The 22135-nt window shown below is 41.5% G+C and overlaps 1 protein-coding gene and 1 long non-coding RNA gene across 8 annotated transcripts in view; one reads left to right on the forward strand and one right to left on the reverse strand.

The window, feature by feature from the left end:
* Nucleotides 1-20537, forward strand: part of LOC102387414 — a 43747-nt gene extending 23210 nt beyond the window's left edge. Inside the window, exons 2-4 of the long non-coding RNA XR_323145.2 lie at nucleotides 1969-2057; nucleotides 16314-16609; nucleotides 20404-20537. This is a non-coding gene — a long non-coding RNA (uncharacterized LOC102387414). The remainder of the gene's footprint in view (nucleotides 1-1968; nucleotides 2058-16313; nucleotides 16610-20403) is intronic.
* The window catches only part of RFX7 (regulatory factor X7), an 86708-nt gene continuing 72770 nt past the window's right edge, over nucleotides 8198-22135 (reverse strand). For 6 of the 7 annotated variants that reach the window (XM_006017972.3, XM_025197069.1, XM_025197072.1 and 3 more), the window contains 4 exons: nucleotides 21607-21691; nucleotides 20425-20632; nucleotides 15639-15934; nucleotides 8198-14068 (listed from right to left, as the gene is read on the reverse strand). In XM_006017972.3, the coding sequence (XP_006018034.1) occupies nucleotides 10769-14068; nucleotides 15639-15934; nucleotides 20425-20632; nucleotides 21607-21691 (3889 nt within the window). In that variant the 3' untranslated portion in view covers nucleotides 8198-10768. The remainder of the gene's footprint in view (nucleotides 14069-15638; nucleotides 15935-20424; nucleotides 20633-21606; nucleotides 21692-22135) is intronic. The other variant, XM_025197074.1, reaches the window with a different exon arrangement.

Genomic DNA, 22135 nt, shown 5'->3' on the forward strand with positions numbered 1-22135 from the left:
TTTTATACGGCTAGCAAGCCAATTGCTAGCCGCCACGTGTGCATAATTTAAGATCGGCCAATAATGTGGCACGAATCTAAATACAAATGGCGGGAACTCCTTTGCACCGTGCATCACTATGATGCAAAAGAAATGCACCATGCAAAGAAGGCTACAAACGGCGGGAAATACTCTTTTGCACGCGGGTTCCTCTATTGCAGCAGAAAACTCCACCGTGCAAAGAAGCTGTAATTTGGTGGGAACATAATTTAGCAGTGCCGAAGCACACACAAAACAAAAACTCACAACTTTGGGTTGTGACACTGTGCTGACCCCTGGGGCCCTTGCCAGCTGGGGCCGCTCTGCTGGGCTCCATGTGCTGCTTGAATAAACTGCGGAGCTTATTGCTCTGGAGTTAATTGCTCCCAAGTGCATGTTCAAATGGCATGCCCGGAAGCAATTAACTCTGGAGCAATAAGCACTGCAGTTTATTCAGGTGCTGAAATTGTGGGTATAGACATGCCCATGCACATCAGAAAACCATTAAATGCCTCACTCAGCTGCTGGAACCCCCTGCTGACCTGCATACTACCAGTGTTTAGCCAGTAATTATTACTCATTTCCTGAGGACATACCAATAATTGCTAATAATACCCTTTAGCTATTAAGTTAGGTTCAGAATTTGGGGCTTCTTTTTCAAGTTTAGAACAGTTTCTGATTCTTGGCTGCTTGTAGCAGAAAATAAACTTTTGCGATTAAAACAAGACTGCAAATTATATTCTTGATTCTGCAAATGCTTATGCATCTCAATGGAAATGCTCAGGCAAGTAAAATCACAGGATTAGGAGGGTGCCCTATACTTCTGAACTTTAGTCCATGCCATATGGGGCAACCTAAAATAGATTTTTAGCACTTTATGTGAAAAGACTACTAACCAGCAAAATTGATTTTAGTTTTAGGCGTCTATGTTTAGACCTCAGTTTTGCAGCTGGATCTAGGTGTGTTCATCTTCATAGACCTGATTGCAGGATCTAAATGTGTTTTTGTTCAGTTTGCATTTGGGGTACTTTTATCATCAGAAAAAAGATATTGAGCTCTTCTTAATATGGCTTAGCAACCACAGCCTCCACCTCTACCCTCCCTGCACAATTATTTTGAGTAACAAAGTCCAGTGATTAATTTTTAGTCAAAATACTGTATCAACTCACTTCTACAAAGCACTTTGTGTTTTGTTTTCTCGTGCTCCTGACTCATATGAGAAACACCTCACTCCAGTCTCCCATGTTTCTCAGCGAGAAACAAAGATGATGTTTGGAAAAGCCAGGGTAAAAGTGTCCCACAAGGAAGCATTTTGTTAATTATCAGACAGCGGCCACTTTTGTTTTCCTTGGCACTGGTTTAGATTTCAGATTCCCTTCACTGACAGGCGTTCTTGCATTACTAATTCTTAATGTTCTTGTGAAAAGAAGCACCTCATATAAACTGTGGCATGTTACTTACATTTTTTAGGAATAAGGGATCTTTATACTAACCCTATCTCGCACACAACGGGCCAAATTTTTAACTAATCTAATGTGTCATGACCTTATGTCTTTTACATCTCTAGAAACTTGGTCAGAGCATTTGCTGATGCAGCCACTGGCAAGGCCAAAAAACTCATCTTTATGTTCACAGGTCATGCATCTGCCTGACTGCTCTTTGTGCGTACACAGAGACTGGCTTCTGCATGTGCCAAAGGGGCACTTGCAAGCACTAAATGCATGAACTTTTGGAACCATGAGGAGCCTCCTCCCTTTTTCACTGTTTAAAGTATAAGGAGGAATTCATGTTTAGAGTTTTTTTGTTATCTTTATGTTTTGTGTTCATTGGATGTTTATTTTCATATGTTCTATTAAAAATTAAAAGACACAGTGACTGAAGGTGATAGTATAGTGAGTGAGATGTCGTATGCATCTAACAGTCATTTCTTTCTTGGGCCATTTTTTTCAGATTTGCATCTACATTTGTACCTGCAAGAGGCCATACACAGAACAGCAGCACATCTCCTTTTCCATGAATAACCTATGAGGTATCATAAGGTCAGCTGAAAATGTTATTCAGTGCTCTTTGGGAAAAAGACTTGCGTCATACTAGCAGTGTGCAAGACCCAACAGTGAAGGGCCACACACCATACATAATAATGTTATGTATATTATAACTATTTTATATTGGCCCTGTTAGTATAATCTGTATATTCAAAATGTGGAGAGTAATACAATAAGTTACTGAATAGTGAACAAAAGAAAAAGGTAAGTGTGATCAAGGGAAGAGGTTTTCAAATGGGAGTGCAAGTGAATTGGAGAGTTAGTGGAGAAGTGGGATATACTGTTTCATATAGCAAGCATTGCAGCAAAGGTAAATATATGTACAGACCTGATAGATACTGAAGAGCAAAGACAATATCAAGACAAGGCTAGAACTTTAAAAATAAAAGGACTATTCCCTCCCAAACAAAATTCTGGATCAGTAGTAAAGCAAAAGAATTGCTAAAGGTTGGGGGATGGGACCATCTGATAATGACCACTGACATTTGGTGGGTTATGGAATGAAGGTTAGGACATGAGGAAGTCACAAAAAGAAGTTCAGAGGTGTTGTTGGGCCATGTTCTCAAACCTGGTGTCTTGGTCTGCCTGCTCATCCCTGTCTTCCACCTCTCCAGCTAAGCACACAGGTGGCCAGAACCCTCCATCTGGGCCTTGCCACCTTCTCACTCCCTGCCACTAGAGTGGCCAGCTAGGGGGGGAGGGCCCTTCACACCTTCCAATACAAACCCCTGATTTGGGATGACCCTTCACACCTTCCAATACAAACCCCTGATTCAGAAGAGGAAATGTCTGGGCAACAGTGCTCAACCTGTACCCAGGCTGCTTTGCTATTTATTCTGGCTCGTGCTGCCACACACTCCATCTGATCCCTTGGCTTCCTGACCCAGCTTGTTCTAGGATTCTGCTCTACCTCTTGGCTTCTCCTGGCTGCTGATCTGGCGTGACTTCTGATTCTATGCTATGCACTACCCTCCAGCTCTCTGACTCTGGTGGACCTCTTGGCTTCTGGTTTCCCAGCATTCAGATTCTATGTACTTCTTCTGGTCTCAGTTGCTCCCCCAGACACTGACTGACTCCCAAATGTGGCCCAGCATGACAGGTATAGCAGAACAGCTGAAGTGTAAATGAGAAGAGGAAATAAAGTTCCAGAGAATTACAGAGAATGTGGAGAGAAAGAAAATGGAGTGAAGGATGGAGATAGAAGGAGGAGTTGCATTTTAGAATGGTGCTCTTTCTCTAGAGAGTCTGCTTTAGTGTGGAGCTCTCACTAGTTTTTCTGGTTAATACAGACAATGAGTATGGACTGGAATAGAAAGTTATGGAGTTTAATATAATGAGTATAAAAGCAAAAGTTTATTTAAAGAAGCAAAGTAATGGACAGAGACAAGGACAGAAACTTTTGATTATCCCACAGAAAGAGACAAGAGAAAAAAAAATAGTAGCTTGGGTGGGAATGGAACCGACTTGAAGAAACCTGAGGACTGATGTGCAGATGGCCCATAAACTCAGAGTTAAGAAGAGCAATAAGGAACTAGATGGACTTAAAATGCCATTTTATGATTATAAATATTAAGAAGCTTGCCAGCAAATTTGAAACAAGCTACCTTGACTGAGATCAGTCTGGGACAAATGTCAATTTTGCTTGTTTTTCTATCCTTGTATTTTAAATACAATAATACATTTTCTCAGTAACATAATTCAATAAACACGTTTATCCATCTGCTTCACTAAACACTGTAACAAAATGCTGAAGTTCTAGTTGCTTGTTGGCATAGTGTTATATTTCAAGCCATTTTTTCTCATTGGTTGTAGAAATCTTGGAAATTCTATAACTGAGACTGTAGTTTCTTTAGCTTAGGGTTAGGGTTTTTTGTCTGTAGAAATCCTCATATTTGTCTGACATCAATTGACAAAACATATACACTATGCAAAAATGGATCTCTAGCAAGCTGAACAGGAAAAACAAACTCAAGAAAGTAATAAAACCATCTTGACCACAAACAACACTACGGAAGTAATGATTTATATGAAACTTAGAAGATGTTGCAAGTTTCATCTCACTTACTTTAACCACCATTCCAAAACAATGATTCCGTATTTTAAAGTGTACTGCCCAGTTCAAAGCTAGTTTTCTTTGCCTCCCCACAAGATTTCAAATAATTTTACAGTTTATTAGACTTTGAACAACAGAAAATCTGGAGTATTTCCAAGGGCATTTTCATCTACTTTATAGATACTGGGAGCATGCAGAGAGTTGCAAATGAATGCCAGTTTGAGCCCTCTAGCTGGTGTAGCCGAATATGGCTCTACTGCCGGATTCAACCTGGGTGATCAGTATTTAGAGAAAACCAGAGTGGTAGGGTGTGGGCGAGAGCAGACACAATACAAAATCATACTCCAATGAGTCCAGTCAATCTTTCAAGCTTTGAGGCATGGGCTTACCTTTTAATTACTAACATACAATGTAATTTAGGAAGAAACTGTCCCCAGAAGTTTAATCCACACTGGGCTGATGTTGGCCACTGTCAGAGAGAGAAAACTATGCAAGCTGGACCAACAGGCGTCTGACCCACTGTGGTAACACCTAGGAGGAATTTGGCTTAACAAGGCCTAGATGTAGAAGTTTGTCTGGGTTAAAATTTTTATCTCCCACAGTTTAAATATTTGTGGGTACACCAGCATTTGCAAGTTTTTCTTTAATGTATATTTTGGATATTCATATAAGAATCAAATTCCTTTTTGAAGCCTGCTAAGCTCTTGGTATCCATGTCTAGAAACAATCAATTCTATTTGAATTGCTGCTTGTGTGAAAAAGCATTACCTTTATTCACTTTCAATTTGTCACCTTAAATTTAATTGAAAGTCTCTTTGTGTTGTAAGGAAGGCTGAGCAGGGGATCCTGATCTGCCTTCTCAACCTCACTTGCAATGTTCCTTTTTATTAATCCTTTCCTGACTTTTATCCATTTTTTTCAAGCTTCTATCATTTCTGTTATCTCCTTCCTGAGATGAAGTGACCAGAACTGAACATTTATTGCAGATGAAAGCAAAACCATTTTCTATAATGGCAAAAAACCATATTTGGTAGTTTCATATTTTGCTACTGTTAAGGTATAAAAACAATACGCTGTAAGAAAACATTCCACAAGCCAGTTTAATATAAAATGTTTTTATTGTTTTTGAAAACATTTAAAAAACAATTTTTGAGCACTTTCAATAAAAAAAATAACTGAAATGCTACTGCAATATTCAACTACCGTAGTTTCAGCAGTACAACAGACAACAGAACACTGAGGGAAAACTGGACTTCCTGCACTAAATGAAAACATGGAACAGGGATTTTTCTTTCCTTATGGTGCAGTAAAGAAAGCACGGTATAGTACAAGACTCTTATATGAACCCCAGATGCACTGCACAAGAAACGCATTCCTTCTTTTCAGTTCAGAAGTCAGTGCTTATTGCAATTATTTGCAAATTCTTTACTTCATGAATTCTTATCATGATAAAATGATGCAAAAAATGTCTTCCAACACCAGAACAATAAAAAATAATCCAAGAAAGGAACATATTCAACAATAACTAAGCTGAATTAGTAAACATATAAAAGTAAATAACTTGTGAATAACTACGCTTGCCTGGTTAACACAGAACCAGTATCAATACAGCAAAAGAATAAAAAAAAAAAAAAAAAAAAAAAAAAAAAAAGTGGTTACAGGAATATACCTAGTACTGTACAAGATAAGTCAATAACACTCATGCACGTCTTGTGATCATGTATTAACATGGTGAAGCAAACTAAACTTAATTTCTTCCTGCTGTAATATTCTCATGTAAGAGAATAAGAAATAGAAATATCTCATTGAGATCAATGCACATTGCTACATAAGACAATTTAATCTGTCACTTTTGATGACATTTTGCCTTTTAATAATGAAACACATTAAAAAGTTCTTATCTGTGGGCTGTATTGGTTGCATTTATCCTAAGGAATGTGCCTGCCACAGGTTCAACAGAAATTTAGTGCAATATATGAACCCCAGAAAGTTTGCTGGACTAACCAACCAAATTTAAAGTGTTTGCTGCAATACTGTACACAGGGTACAAATTCACTAGTCTTTAGCAAAATATGCTGTCAAAATATTTTTTTCTCGTGTTAATAGGAAGCCAGTAATGTAAACAAGGGGTCAGAACCATCTCAAACTCTAGTTTTTGGAGTATCTGACAGACAGGCTTCCAATAGCAAGAAACACAGAGTTCTCCTTTTGGTATTGCATCCTTTGGTGTGCAGTAGTGCTCTGTCTCAATGTACAGTAAGGAAATAACTAGCATTATGGAATAGGGATCTAACAGATTATTCATCTTAAACAGCAAACACACAAATGCCTATGAACTAGTACATACAAATGTACACAGCTGTGAGCTAGTCCTAGCACCGTTTATTGAAGTGAAAATGTTTTACCCCCATGCCTTGTAATTTAAACAATAAATCCTTATTGGATTAAAAACTTTTAAAATTAAACACACATTTGCTTTAAATCCACTGATTATATAGTATTCCTACTAGCCTGCTAATCAAGTTAAAAGAATACTTTCTATTAAGCCCAATACAATGTTTCTATTTAAAAATGGTTTTAACACAGTTTAAAAACCTTTGGCGACAACTGCATAATTTAGAAAGCATCAGTCTTTATATTTACTTTAGCTTTACCGAGAAATGTTCTTAACACAGAACAATTAGAAGGGGACTAGTTTTCACTGGATCCCGGTAAGAGTCTGTCCCTCAGCGTGGTGGAGGGAAGGAAAGCATGCTGTGCACACACAATAAACTCCATAACCCCGAGGATAATGCTGGTGCATACATCTGTCCCCACTATTCTTCCCTTTTAAATCTGCTGGAAGGACAGGGTTAGCATATCCATGGTGGTGCTTGCACTTCATATAGGTTCAGATCTGAGGGATGCTGAAGATCTACAACTCCTAAAGAAATCAAGGAGGCAGGAGGATGTCAGCAGCACTCTGGCTCTAGGCCATGGGCAGAGAGAACTTGAGCCCCAGCCTGGTCAACCTTCCTCAGAAAGTGAAATGGCTTTGATCTGAATTTGTGGAGTCTTAGAAAATAGGAATAACCAGCACAAAACCCATCCCATCTAATACCTTCTGTCTCCTAAACAGAACCTGAAACAGTTTCTCTTAGGAGGAGCTTGAACTCCTCTCTGTATCTCTGTAGGTCTGTTACCACTGAAATGGCAAAACTTTCATGGATTTAAATGCAGTGGAATCAGACCCCATATAAGGCTCCGCAGCTTGGCACTACTGCTTGTCCCTGCAGAAGAGCTCACATGTGGGAGCATGGAACGGCCTTCGCTCAGTGCTGTATTGCAGGGAGTGGGAGAAACACTGAGGTACCAACATCTGGAGTGCTCATACAGCAGTACCGGGACAATGAATTTCACTAAAAACACTAACCAAATACTGAAAAATCTCAGCTTACTCTCAGGAATGCGATAAGTTACCAAGAGACATTAAAAAAAACAAACAAAAAACAACAACAGCTTAAAATTTGATCATCATTTCCTGACTTGCTAAATTAGACAGCAACATTCTGTTCTCTTCTACACAAGCTGACAACTTCTCAGTAGGGCTGTGCAAAGCTTCAGTCGCTGATTCAATTCGGCAGAGATTCGGCCTGATTTGGTCGCTGAATCTCTGAATTGAGTCAGGAGACCCTTTAATTTCTCTGAATCTATTTGGAACCCTCTAAATTGACACAGAAAGATTTGGAAAGATTTGATGATTTGGACACAGGCACAGCTTTAAATGTTTCTTCTACAGACCTCAAGGTACCAGGTGGTTCGTGAACGCTGAGATGGTGGGGCAGATGGAGTGTCCCACAGGAGCGCAGGGGGGTTCCCAGCACACTTGGCAGCAGACCCGGAAATGGACCAGAAGCACTTCCAGTCCACTTCTGGGTCTGCTGGGGAGTGTGCTGGGGCCCCCTTGCACTCCTGTGGGATGCTTCATCCACCCCACCATCACAGCATTTATGAGCTGCTCCTGGTACCTCGAGGTATGTAGAAAAAACATTTAAAGCTGTGTCTATGGCCGAATTGCTGACTCTCCAAATCAGCATTGAATCTTCAGAGTCAAATTCAGCTGAATTGAATAGGGATGGTGATCTGAATCAATGAATTGAATCACTGTCTCAGATTCGGGCCGAATCTGAATTGAATATGGCCCATTTCGCACACCCCTACTTCTAAGTCACCTAATGCAAGTCAGGGAAATGCTCCCTACTTTGTTTTAAGATTAAGTGATGTCAATTTACATCGGATAGTACAAACCCTGTACAATGGTTAGGAGACAAGACAACAAAGGGATTTGCTTGCCCAGAAGTCCAAGCAGGCTTCTTCTTGGCCAAGAGTTTGACGGTACAGGTCTCCTTTGTTGCATCAGAGCCATGGATGGTTAAGTACCCTTCTCTGTTCACCATTAGAGAGGTTTATAACCCTCACATTATTCTTTTTAAAGACTAGGAATAACATTTTCAAAAGTGGTTTAGTGACTTGTGAGTATAAATCCCATTTTCAAGAGACTTGGAAAGTACAGTATTGACTTGCAATGAGACTTTGTCTGGGTAGCACCTAAATCACTTTGAACATGAAACTTAAGGTATGGATAAATTATCAAATTAAAGGTGAGTTAAAATGTGTAAGAGTGTACAATGGTAAGTCTCCACTCCCTTTTAAATTGTTGCCTTTTGATAATTTGTCCATGCCCTTAGGCTCCTAAATTACTTAAACACACTAAAAAATTTTACTCCAGGTCCTTTGCATTTGTAAAGTGCCTAGGAATGTTATGGCTCTACGCAAAGTATTTCTAACCATTCTCAACCAAATTAGGTAATATTTTTATCATCTTTGTTTTCAGGAGACACAGGAAGCCCCCCAGCAGGTCAGAACAGAAGGGGTTTAAAAACAAATCCTAAAAAACAGTAGTATTTTTTATGATTTCATGCAGCCATTCTTAATTAAAAGGAAGCCAAGTATAATGTCCCTTTTTCTAACTGATAAATAATAAAACAGTAACTAACATTTTATAATGCATGGTATCTCTGGGTTTATTAAGCCTCAGTGCTCAGAATAATTTTTTCATGCATTTTTTTCCCTTGTATCAAAACTAACATTTAAAGTAAAAACTAAATCATTAATGTGAGGTCATGAATATTTATGTCTAAAAATCCTAAATAGATTTTGTTTTCTTTTAAATAAAATTTTAGTGCATTTTTCTCTTTCCTTGATCATTTCATGATAGTTTCTCCTATCAGCCCTTCCATACAGGTGTCAACCAGGGATTGGCAAAATACAGCCCAAGGCCAGATCTAGACCACCAAGGGTTTTACCTGGCCCAGGTGCAGAGGGCATCCCGGGCCATACTGCCTGCGCTGGTCCTGCCAACCCCAGGCATGCAGTGGGGCTGGGGCGGCACCACAGCTGGACTCAGCTTCCCAGCAGCCCCAAAGGAATCCCTTCCAGCTGCTGCTAGTGTTGCTGCCACTGCTGGACCTGGCCTCACTGCCTGGGCACTCCGACCCGTCCAGCCTGCCCCCACTGTCAGGGGCACCATATGAAGCGGGGTCTCTACGGAGACTGGCTCAGAACCTGCACAGGCAGGGTGTACGTGGCTAGGTGGACAGGATAGGTCCAGGGGCAGGGAGCAGTGTCTGGGAGTGGGATAGGTGGGTGGGGCTGGGATCACGGTGCAGAGCCATGATCTGCTCCCCATCCATCCCTGCAACAGGTGCTGTTTCCATGAGCAGGGGCATGCAGGGAGCAGATTGCAGCTCTGTCCCGGGCCCTGGTCCCATGCTGTTACCACTTGCAATCCCGGCCCCAGCCCCTGCTGTCTCACTCCCAGACACCGCTCCCTACCTGCCTATGTCCCCATCCCATCTGTCTGGCTGATCACGCCCTGTCTGTGCATGTTCCAGGTCAGTCTCCACGGAGACCCCACTTACCTGCTTTGTCCAGCCCTGGCAGTGGGTGCGGGGTGCATTGGATCAATTATCCCCCTGCAACCAACAGCTCACCAAAACTCCCTAAGTGGCCCTCCAGCCCAAATAATTGCCCACCCATGGTGTAAATAGTTCTGGCAGTGCCACAGAGGTCTCTCATGGTTCACCACTGAGCAGCATCCAGAGGTGCTGTACAATGATACATCACCCCTTACATGCCACTCATCATGATGAACCCCCACCTGCTTAATCAACACCTACTTGTCTGCAGGCACCATACATTTCAGACATGGATAACAAAGACTGACAAGTATCTACTTAAAAGTAGAAGGCAATACAAAGTACTGAATGCCTAGTACCAAGCTAGATTTAAAACCCTCTCAACATCTCTACTCCAGTTATGAATGCTGGTTCTCAGCCACTTTATTTTGGTAGAATAAGAAATGCTATTAAGTGGGAATGCTATAAAATTTAAATTCTAATACTGGCTCTTCAATAGCCCATTATCTTCAGAAATTTGTTTAAAATTGATAAGACTTGCCTATTCCCTGCTGAAGAATGAACGACTGGTACAGCAAACTTTTAAAAAATGCCACAATACATAGCAAGTGTTTCTGCTGCGGGAGGCACTTCCATTAAGACAAATACATCTGTCTTTTACATACAGTGTGCTACATACATATTATAAAACAAAATTAACCCAACATTTCAACGGCAGAATGATCTTTACTCTCCATCCACTCAAAACCTGATGTAGTCATTGAGTTAATGGATTCATTACAGATTTGTTGAAACAATGGGTCGTTCTTTAATTCCTCCAGTGTAGCATCATCGTCTTGTCCCTGCTGACGACCTGGATCAAACAGTAGATTTGTGTCTAAAGTGTTCAGATCATTAATGCTGCCTGAGAGGTCGGAAGACAACCTGATGTCGTTGGAAAAGACAGATGCAACATTATTGAGATCAGATGCCACCTGATTCACCAGCTGCTGGTTGGTTTGCAGGTTGTCCTCCCCTAAAAGGTCTTTTACAGTGCTGCTGAAATCTAATTGCTGCTCTCCAATTTCTGATTGTGCTTGGTTGTCTCCAGAAGAAAAACTGATCTGATCGGTGCTGCTGTTTTTTGTGAGGTAAGTTGGTGTTTGGAATTCATAAACTGAAGTGCTGGAATTGATCATATTTTGTGAGCTGGCACTAGGAAAAGTGTTTGTTTCTAAAATTTGAGTGAGATTCATCCTCGCTGTATAATTTGAGGGCATGTTGTTCATTCCCAAACCTCTCACTGCATCATCGCTATCAGAGTCAAGTTTGTTTAACAACACGTTCGTTATTTTTTTAGTGTTTGTTTGTTTCTGAAGAGACGGAAAGGCTGTCTGCATCATGACAGTCAACGGAACAGACTGGCTTCTCTGAGCTATATTATTGGCACTGGTGTCTGCATGGATATTTGTGAACACATTGTGAACTTCTGGTGTCACTGGACTTCCAAAAGGGGTCAAGTTAGAGCGTGGTATGTTAGAAACAGAATAGATGGTGCTTCCGCTAAGATTACGTTGGCGATGGACAGCAGGGCTCACACTCCGGCATCTGAAACTATTTCCAAGAGAGGAATTTGTCCCCTTGTTGTCAAGTGGGGCAGGAACAGCAAAGCCTTCTTGTTTGGTGGTGCTATTTACAGAGACTCCCTGATGCTGCACAGGTGAAACAGGAGTCACACGGCCAAAGTGAGTATCATGGTGCCGGGACTGAGACTGATATGACTGGCCAGGAACTGCAAAAGCATGAGGTTTCCTGAAACGATCTTCCACTAACTCCTGATAGCTTGGAAGAATGCCGTGGCTTGAAACGGATGAATTACCAACTCCACTGTACCCATTGTTCATCCACTCAAGTTTGGTTTTATCAGGGTGGGTAGCCATAGGTCGCTGCATTGGTTTCACAGGACTACTGGAGACAATGCTGGCATCATGGTATGCCATACTAGAGCTTATTGGAGTAAATGCAAATGGATTTCTGCATTCCACAGGACTAGGAGGGACACTGCTGCTGCAGTTAGAATGAGGCGTTCCAATGGGTGTGTGCCGGCTGCTTCCTAGAGCACTGTCTACAGGAGTAGTTTGAGCCAGTCTCGAACATGGACTCTCTCGTGACACATTCTGAGACCCAGCCATCATTTCTGATGTGGGGGTTGGAGTCGGGGTGGGGGTTGGAGTGGGTGTAGGAGTGGGAGTGGGAGTGTGAATTGGAGTGCCACTGTTATGGACTGAATGGTAGAAGTGAGCACTGCTTGGATGAGATGACACAGGAGCTCCTGAAGCTGCTGCCTGGCTCTGAAGTGCCATTGCTAGACAACCCCCATAAGGATGAGAATTCATAGACATTTGCTCCTCCATGAGCACCAGTTCCTCTACAATGCTGTCCTGTGTGAGGTCTTCATCAAATGAAAAGAAGTTCTCATTTGATTGGGGGACTGTGTGTTCAAACTCTTTTAGCTCAGACTGCAAAGGTAACTGATTTGAAGACTGTCCTTGAATTTGATCCAAAGGAGATTCCTGGATCTGACTCTGTAACTGTTGGCTGTATGCTTCCTGCTGTACGCCTTCACAGTGCACTGGTTCCCACACAGATTCCTGTAAATCACTAGAGCCAGAGTGTCCTGCAATAGTCATAACACTGATATCCTGCTGCTGTTCACAGTTCACAGATGTGAAGTCCGAGGTTTTAGTGATATGCTGCCAGGCATTTGGATTAAAGCTGCCATCAGATTTTGAATCATTTTCTAAGATAAACAAGTTCCCTTCCAATTTTACTTTTACATCTGGAGATGATGCTGTGAGCTGCTGTCCTAAAGCAGCATCACCAGTATTTACATTAGAACCTAATGGACAGTTTGTCGCTAACTGTGTTGATGTTGCAGAATTTACTTTTATAGTTACTTTGCCAGGAACTTGAGGAAGTGCAGCAGTACTGTCATTTTTAGCAAGCGATGCAACCTTCTGAACCTTCTTAACACTGATCACTTTTTGAATTTCCATGTTGTTACCAACTGAAAGCTGCCCCACCAGTGGCTTCTTTGCAGGTGGCACCTGGGAATCCTGAAGTGTGGAAGACGGTCGCTTCCTTGGACTTTTAGTGCATGCTTTGTCTTTAATAGCAGAGTCACCACTAGGAGGCGAACTGATGCTGGTGCTGGAGAAATTTTGACTGGCAACTGAGAGGTTGAGAGTGCTTTGATTATTGCCTGCTGAAGAAACTGGTGTGATTTCGCTAGGTTGGGTTTTATATTTGGTCCTTGCTTCTTCAGCTCCCTGATCACAGCCCTTAACTGTTTTCACTTCACTGATGCCCTCCGGTGAAGCTTTCAGGTTTGAATCCTCAAAATTACTCCTCTGAGCAGCAGGCAGTCCAGAGGCTCCCTTTAAAGGCTTAGACATGTCAGAATTCTCTTGGCACTGTGTTTGGTTCTCATCCAGTAATGCTTCTGGTTCCATTTTGATCTCAACTGCAGATGTTGCTACAACACTGCCAGTCTTAGATCCTGGAGACTGAAGTGAAACGACAGATCCATTTTTAATTTGTGGTACAGTCCTCGACTCTTCTGTTGCTCCTGTACTGCTGTTCATTGAAGTTGTCTGTTTGACAGGTACACTACTGCTGCTAGGGGCAAGAGATATTGCTGTCATTTTTACCACATTTAAGGAATTCACGTGTGGAGCTGGCACAACAGTCTTAATTGGGCTACTGGTGAAGAGCACCGTAGTGGGGGAACGGATGGTGAGAGCACTGGTGTTTGCTGGCTTAGGTAGGATCTGTGGGTAACGAGGCCGAGCAGAACGGTCACCAACTGGACTGGCTGGAACATTCTGAGGAGTCTTTGGTGACTGCTTGACTGACTGCATGTGCTGAGTGACCACCTGAACGTTGAGCGGAAGAACCTTACTATCAGATGAGGCCATGGGACTGGGAGATGTTACCAACTGTCTGGTCCTCGGTACCTATTTGCGTAGAAAACAAACATTTGGTTTAAACAAAAATCTAGGCACCTAAAGAAATCTAATGGGTTGTGTTAACCTAAGGGATGGGGGAAGAACAGCTACTTCTTAAGGATTAGAAGGATGCTAGTTATTTATGTGTAAACTGGCACCACCCTGTGCCCTATGCACCCTTCCAAAGTAGCAGTGTTCACCATAAATATTCAACAACACACAATACAGCTGCTCTTCCATACTACTGGTTAACTTCCTCACAACTTACATAACAAACAGGAGCAGCCATGTCACACCATCCCACAGCCCACCTCATTCCCAAATGCCTGGGAAAAAATGAAAAAATAGAAATGAGTGTTTAAACCAGTGAAAGATCACAACGGAAGAATCAAGCTGTGCTGTATTTAAGTGTTTTGAGGAGTATTTGGAAACCACTGCTTTCAGCTTACTAGAACCCATGCTAATTCCTTGGGTCTTGGCAATCAAAGTTGAAGCCCTAGTCCATACCAACATCTGTGCACTCCCTTCCTTGAACAAAGGAAGCTAAAGCGTGGAGAAGATGTTCAAGCATTATCAGTTTTCAAAATTCCAGAAGTAAATTCAATACAAACTAAACATTATTCAGGGCAGAAGAGCCAAAAAAAAGGGAAGAAATCAGTATTACTCAGCAGAAGCAGTCTAGTCAAGTCTGTTCTATTGTCAAAAAAAAAAGGTCAAAGGTCCACCGGCCTTGGGCTAGTCTGGTACTCAGCAGAAGACACACAGTAGAATGATGTGGCAGCTAGCATGATTATCTGGCTGCCTGTAACTGCTCAGTACAAATGACCATATACCCATTTACAGTTGAGTCAATTGAGGACAACCTTTGACACAAGTCCAAAGTAAAGGTCAGACTGACACCTCTGAATCATCACAAGACACCTTAAAACCCCTCTACCATCATGAACCTCTGCTCCTTTGTACAGATATTCAAATGAGAGCAGAGAGGTAGTTAGCTGTGTTAGTCTGAAGTCAGGCCAAAGGTAGAGCAGGGTGGCACCTTACAGACTATTGATTCAGTCCTGACCTTTCACAGGCAGCAACCTACTTCATAGTTTTTAAGGTGCCAGCCGCCTTTATCTTCTGTCAAGTAAGGGTGAAACTAATGCCAGTGATGATCCCCCTAAATCAGTAAAGCTGCATTTACACTACATATTAAGTGTTTAAGCAATGCATTGTGTGGGTTCCTGCAGCTTGGGAAACTTTGTCTTAAACATATCATTCTTCTTATGCATAACCCAAATTATTCTTAAGTTCCACTGCCACTGACTTATGACAAGGATAAGCTTAGCCCATGCTATGTAAGTGTCATTCTACTGCTTCCATCATGCAAAATTATTACATTTATGGCTCTGGCACTTACTTGACATAAAAAAAAAAGCCACTGAGACAGAAAAGGGCCTTTGCATCCCTATCTGTGACATGTCTATTCCATTTACACTACCACTTAGGTATTTCTCAGGACTAATGTAAATAGTGAACAACACTTTCTCTAAGATTGTCTGGCTTGAAAGGTTTGGAGAACACTGGAGAACATTACCGGTATGGGACTGGGGACAGCTGCCACTACGATACCAATAGGTTGAGGAGACAAGATGGCAGGGCTTCCATTAGAAATACTAGCTACTCCATTTGTTGTAGCGCCTTCCGTTTTCTTAGCTGGAGACTCTCCTGGCAAGGGAGACTGAAGTTTCTGTTCCTGTTGCTTCTTTTGGATCTTACGCTGTAGCTGCTGCTTGGCATCGACAGGAGATGACAAAGTTTTCACTTGAGGCTGAAAAGAATTGCTTTCAGCAGTGGGTATAAAAGCAGAGGGCTGGGAAATCCCTTTTATTCCTGAAAGCAAAAAGAAAATAGCTGAAATGATATATGCCAGGACTTGTGTCTGACACTCTGTATGGAAATAATACATCCTTGGTAGCACATCAGGCATGTGAAAGCATCACAGTTATCAAGTGGGGTTTATACTTGAACAGACATTCAGTATCAATTTATTTCTAACATATAAGATAAGAACCCTTAGTGTCAGGCAACTTGGATGCTCTTTATTGTTGTCAAATGATTGCATTAATATTCTGTTTCTGGAAATCCCAATTTGCCTAATCAAAATGAACAATACTATGACAATGCATTTCACACAACTGACAGTAGATGGCAATGAATATATTTTGGAAGACACTTGTTAAACCATCTTTATGTGGTCTTTTGTTTCCAGTATTTTAATGCAGGTCTAAAATACACATTTCCTTAGTTTGTGGGAAAAGCAGCACTAAATGGAGAAGACAACATTCAAATCACCTTGGAGTATGTAATATCTAATACCAGCTGCAGTACAGAGATTTAATTGATAACAGCATCTAATGGCTAATGCTGGAAGTATGTCACAATGCTATTAGTGCATGGAAGAGAAAGTGAGAGGGATATTGAAAGGAGGACAAGAAAAAAAGGCAAAAGAAAGGTGAAAAGGTGATGGCACTCAGAAGAGGAGATGCCCCTGTTGATTGTAAACAGGTAACAGGCCTTCCAGGCAAGTCCAATCAGGGATCATTCTCATGTGTGTAGCTCAAATCAATCCCTGCTTTTACCTGTTATCAAATCATGTTACAACCTTGTTCTTCAGAAGGTTAAAGTATTATTTGGTAACTGAATCTGAGGATTAGCATGTTCTTAAAGAAATCTCCCACTACTGATACCTGCCTGTGTAAAATGTTATAACACTGTTTCCTTTAACATTACAAGCATTTAAAAATTGTACATGAAGTAACTTCTAAGAATTTTCCAGATACATCATCTTAAGCCAACTGCCAAACCTAAATTGTATAGCATCAGCTCAGAAACTGCTTTCAAGACTCCAACCTCAAAGCAACACTCACTAGCTTTGAGTAAGAATAGGAAGACTACAGAATGTCTCCTTTTTTCAGCTTGGTTTCATTCAGGGAAAACCTGCCCCAGTTTAGCTTTCACTTGCTGCAGGGTAGGAGGCAAAAGGACAGTAACCATAAAGCAGTTAGTCCCCACCCTCTGTTAATTTTGGAAAAAGTCTTTTAACAGTTTATAAGAGTTATTAAACCCCCATCCTTCAAGGGTTTATGCCAATTTCCAAGAATGAGGTGTTTTTTTAGTTTCTTCTTTTGATGCATCTGGTCCTACCCAGTATTAGGTTGGATAAAATGAACTGATTCAAAATGGCAGTTCTTATCTTCACCTGCACAAAGGGAAATGCAAACCTTAACTATCAAGTATTTTTGTAACTTCTTAATAATGAACAAAAAGCTAAATAAAACTGCAAAAACCCCAAAGGCACACAACTTGCTCAGAAGCTGCACAGCCAACCCCCTTCAGCACCTTTTATTTTTAATGTGGTAATTACTGACACCTGCTGACCTAGTTGCGCTACATGAATCAGAGCAAGCATTTCAGGAAAGTGTGCACCTGATATGCCCGAAGAGCGCCCCTAAGAACACCAGCTGCTGATAGACAGTTACATATAATCAAGTAGCAAATGCAGCTACAATCCAGACTTTGTCTACTAGCACTTTCATGGTGCTGTCACCATAGGCTCTATCCAGGCACTATGACCCTAATCTAGCAAAGCATTAAGCATGCACTCAAATTTAAGCACAGAAATAGACTTATTACTTTAAACATGCAAATATTCATATTGAAATTTAAATATGTTTTTGAAGTGCCTCACAGGCTCAGGACCTATATAACACAAGGGTTGTAGGAAACACAGGACTGCTCTGGAAGGGACAGTCAATTCTCCTTCCTAGTGGTAACACATGCACTTGCTATGTACCACTCCAAAAGGTACTAGTAATCTGACAACAGCACTGTGCAAGACGGAAAACATATTCTTCGACTGTAGAGCTTGAACTCTACAAACGCTCATGAAGTCTGTGGCAACTGGAATGCCCAACAGGAACTGGAAAGGCTATACTTGTACTGTAAAATGGCTCAGATCACCAAGATTGAGTCACTGGCAGATTGCAAATTCATACCAGTTCCTGGGGACTGGGAGAAAGAATTTGAGGAAAAGCACAGTGAACTCCTCTTTTGTTTGGTTAAACTTTCCTCATTTCATCTGCCTTCTTTAGATTACACAGTCCCTTTGCTAATTACCCTAAAATCCCAGTCAATGTAAACCACAGATTATGAGGTCACTTTAAGGCCAATTCAGGCTTCTCTCTCTCTTACTATGTTGCAAACTTCTCCAACCAGAGCAGACAATATTCTGCTACTCCCCATCTTTCTTTGTAACCAGAAAATTTAAGAAATTGTACCTACAGCAAAAATGGTCACACCAATGTTCTTCTTTTATTAGGTGAAAAGAACCATTTTAACAGCCCAGACTGATATCACAGAACAGGCACAGTTCATGCAACGGCAATGCCATCTTCCCCTTTCCAATTCTCCTTGGGCTTCCTACTCAGTCAACCAACAAAAAGGGAACTAACTGTGGCAGCGATTTAGGCCCAGATTCAGGAAAGCACTTAAATACAACCTTAAAGCCATCCCTATTCAATGGTTAGGTTCTGTTCACAGCTGGGACATTCACTGAATCGAGGTCTTAGTGATGCAGACTTTAATCATTAGGAGCTGGTGGCTAGGGCTATGCAAAACGGGCCGTATTCGATTTGGATTCGGCCCAAATCGGGAACAGTGATTTGATTCATTGATTCGGATCACTGTCCTGATTCGATTTGGCCACATCTGAATCTGAAGATTTAATGCTGATTCAGAGAATCAGCTATTGAGCCAGACACAGCTTTAAATGTTTTTTCTATGTATCTCGAGGTACCAGGCACAGCTCGTGAACACTGCAATGGTGGGGTGGATGGAGCATCCCACAGGTGCATGGGGGGGCCCCCTACGTGCTCAGCAGCAAACCCGGAAGTGGACTGCTCCCCCAGCTCGGCAATCGGCCACGGGGGGACCCCAGGTGCCCCCCCAGACCCAGGAGGTACCAGTCCACTTCTGGGTCTGCTGCCAAGCATGCTATGGACCACCCCCGCACTCCTGTGGGACGCTCCATCCGCCTCACCATCGCAGTGTTCACAAGCCGCCTGGTACCTTGAGGTATGTAGAAAAAGTTGTGTCTATGTCTGAATCTTCAAATCTTTCCCAATCTCTCTGAATCAATTCGGAGGGCTCTGATTCAGTGTGGCGAGATTGAAGGGTCTCCTGATTAGATTTGGATTCGGAGATTCGGCCACCGAATCTCTGCTGAATCAAATCAGCGACTGAAGCTTCACACAGCCCTACTGGTGGCACATCACCACTCATTTCACCTAAGGATGATTAGACAGTGACATATTTCAGTCATTCAAACAAATGACAGACAGCACATTTTGCAGCCAACTACTAAGCTTCATTGGGCACCCAGTGTTGCCCCTTAGATATATTCTGAGAACTAAGGAAGGTTAAAAAAACCCGTCCCAGTATAATTACATTCTCACAAATAGGGAAACCTACATTTCTAACAGCAAGTTCAATAATCCAAAAAAGATAAAAATGACTAAACAGTACATATAAGGCATATCAAGCACATGATTAGAAACTATAAAATATACATTTATCTAAAGAAATAACAATCTAGTTAACATTTGAGATAATTTAAAATTAAATTTAAGTCCTAAAGTCTTAAAAAGCTTTTAAAAGGTGGGCAGGCTTTTTGAGAAAAAAACTCACTTAGGTTTCCTTTGCCTCTTCTCACCCATGCAAACTTTGTTCAAGCGAATGCAAGCAAATGCTATACTCTATCACCAGTAAGCAACTACTGCCTACTATAGTCAGCACCAGGTTCATCAAAAATCCAGCATCCAGTGCTGCCCCTGCGTTCAGAGTTAACCCATATGCTGCGTGAGTGTGCACTGAAGCAGCCCTGTGCGCAGAGGCCAGGACCTACACCACATGTGGTGCCCACCTTGTGGCCCTCTCTGCATGCAGTGCCACCCCCTGGCTAGTTCGGGACCTACGCTGTATGTCCCAGACTGGCCAGGGGGTGGCCATCCAGGACATACTGCAGTCCTGTATGTCCCGGACTGCCACCTGGGTGCTGTGGGACAGGTGCTGCATGTGGCATGAGTCTTAGACTGAACAGAATGGGTGCCACATGTGCTGGATCCAACACAGTAAGAGGAAGATTGGCCACACCATTCATTCAACACAAATCAACCCACGTCACTCATCTAGCCCATGGGTTCAGATTATTTTGACACCCCTAGTCTATATCAGTCTCCCCAGCTTTCCTATTGATCTTACAAATAGTTATCATTTCATAATATGCATTTTTTTTTTTCCAGCAATAACAATTAGCCCATTACCTGCGGGTGCCCCTGCCATTACTGTTAAAGCTGCCATTGATTTGGTACCGATATAATGACTTCTTACAAGGAAACGAGCTAAATCCAAAACGGAATCAAAGGGCTGGCTGAGCATTTTCTGGGCCCATTCGCATACAAGCCGGCATGCAGCAGACACGACTTCCTCATCAGCACTTTGAAGCTGCCCTGATGACTCTGCCCCATCCAACTGCACAAAGAAAAAGTAGAGACTGGTTACCAAAAAGAAACAACCACCTTAAAGCAAATGATAACGCAGGAACGGAACATATTTCCTTAGAAGTCTAAGTATTCCTTGTACATCGGCATTATCCAAGACAAAACATATGAACGTTCCTACCACTTGTTCACAGGTAAAGACATTATGTGAGGCTAATATTACATTTCTGGAAGAATAGAAGAATACTGCATGAGGAATCCTAATATTTTAATGAACCACAATCTGAAGTCCCTTATATAAAAAGCCAAACTAAAATGACCACATTTTTAGTGTTTTGCTACTTTTTGTTTTCTGAGACTACCAATTTCCCATGCCACCTGTTACTGGGAAGCAATTTGCATCACTGCGACTCCTGCTCCCTCTCTTAACAGCAGTCTGATTAATTTTATAGAGAAAACAAAAATACAGAGAATTATTAATTTAAAAAAATAACTTGTGAATGGCAGTACTACAAAAATCTGCTTCGTATTCTAAATCATATTTTTAAATGACCAATTTTTGTTGAAGCTTAAAGCAAATCAAACAAGGCGTGTCTGATGATAAGAGTATTGTAGAAAACTCCTATATATAAAAGTGTTTCAGAAAGTAAGAGCAATTTCAAGATAAAACCATTTTGTGTGCAGTGATTGCTTACTGAACCACATCGCTTCTCTATACAGTAGTAAACAGTAGGTCAGCTTGATGATGCCACCAGTGTTCCCTACTACTGTGTAGTCTCCCATTCATTGCACACAAAATGGTTTAATTTCAAAATTGCCATTACTTTCTGAAGTATCCTTGTATTTGAAAAACTGCACAGCTCCTTAGCCTGTTTATTTCAGATTAAACTAATTTTCCTTTAATAATGTTAAACACTGAGAATATAGTAAGAATTAGCTTCCACAAATATGTGTGTGTGTGTGTGTGTGTGTGTGTGTGTGTGTATATATATATATATACTGTACCCCATCTGCAGTTTTATGAAAATCAAGGTTGGGCAGTGTTGGCATATGCACAAAAGCTTTCTTCCTCAGTCCACTGTAGCAATATGTGATCAAGAATTAAGGTCTAAAAAGTTTCTGTTCCTTGGTTTATAAAAAAAAAAAAAAAAAAGCAAGCATTTCCTCCTGTTTTCCCTGCATAAACTTTATAAGCAAAAAGAGAAATGCAGGCTCCACACACCTATTGACATTTCCCCCCTCCCATTAGGCTAGGAATTAAACTTATGTGACTACTAGGCTCCTCTCCTGCACTGTTGTTCATCTGACTGGACCCCTGCACTCATGTAGAGTCTAAATGAAATCATAAAGGTTCCACATGAGCACAGCAGTCCACCTACATGCTCTCACTAGCAGGTCTTGGTCCATTTAGCTGATTTACAGGCTGGAATAGTTCATTAGATCATGCAGTCAGACCGTCTTTACAGGATGAACAAAGAATTCAACCAGTTACCCCTAGATTTAGCCTGATAACTTGTGCCTGTCTAAAACGTAT

The sequence above is a fragment of the Alligator sinensis genome, unplaced genomic scaffold (genome assembly GCF_000455745.1).
Source record: "Alligator sinensis unplaced genomic scaffold, ASM45574v1 scaffold250_1, whole genome shotgun sequence".
NCBI lineage: Eukaryota > Metazoa > Chordata > Crocodylia > Alligatoridae > Alligator > Alligator sinensis.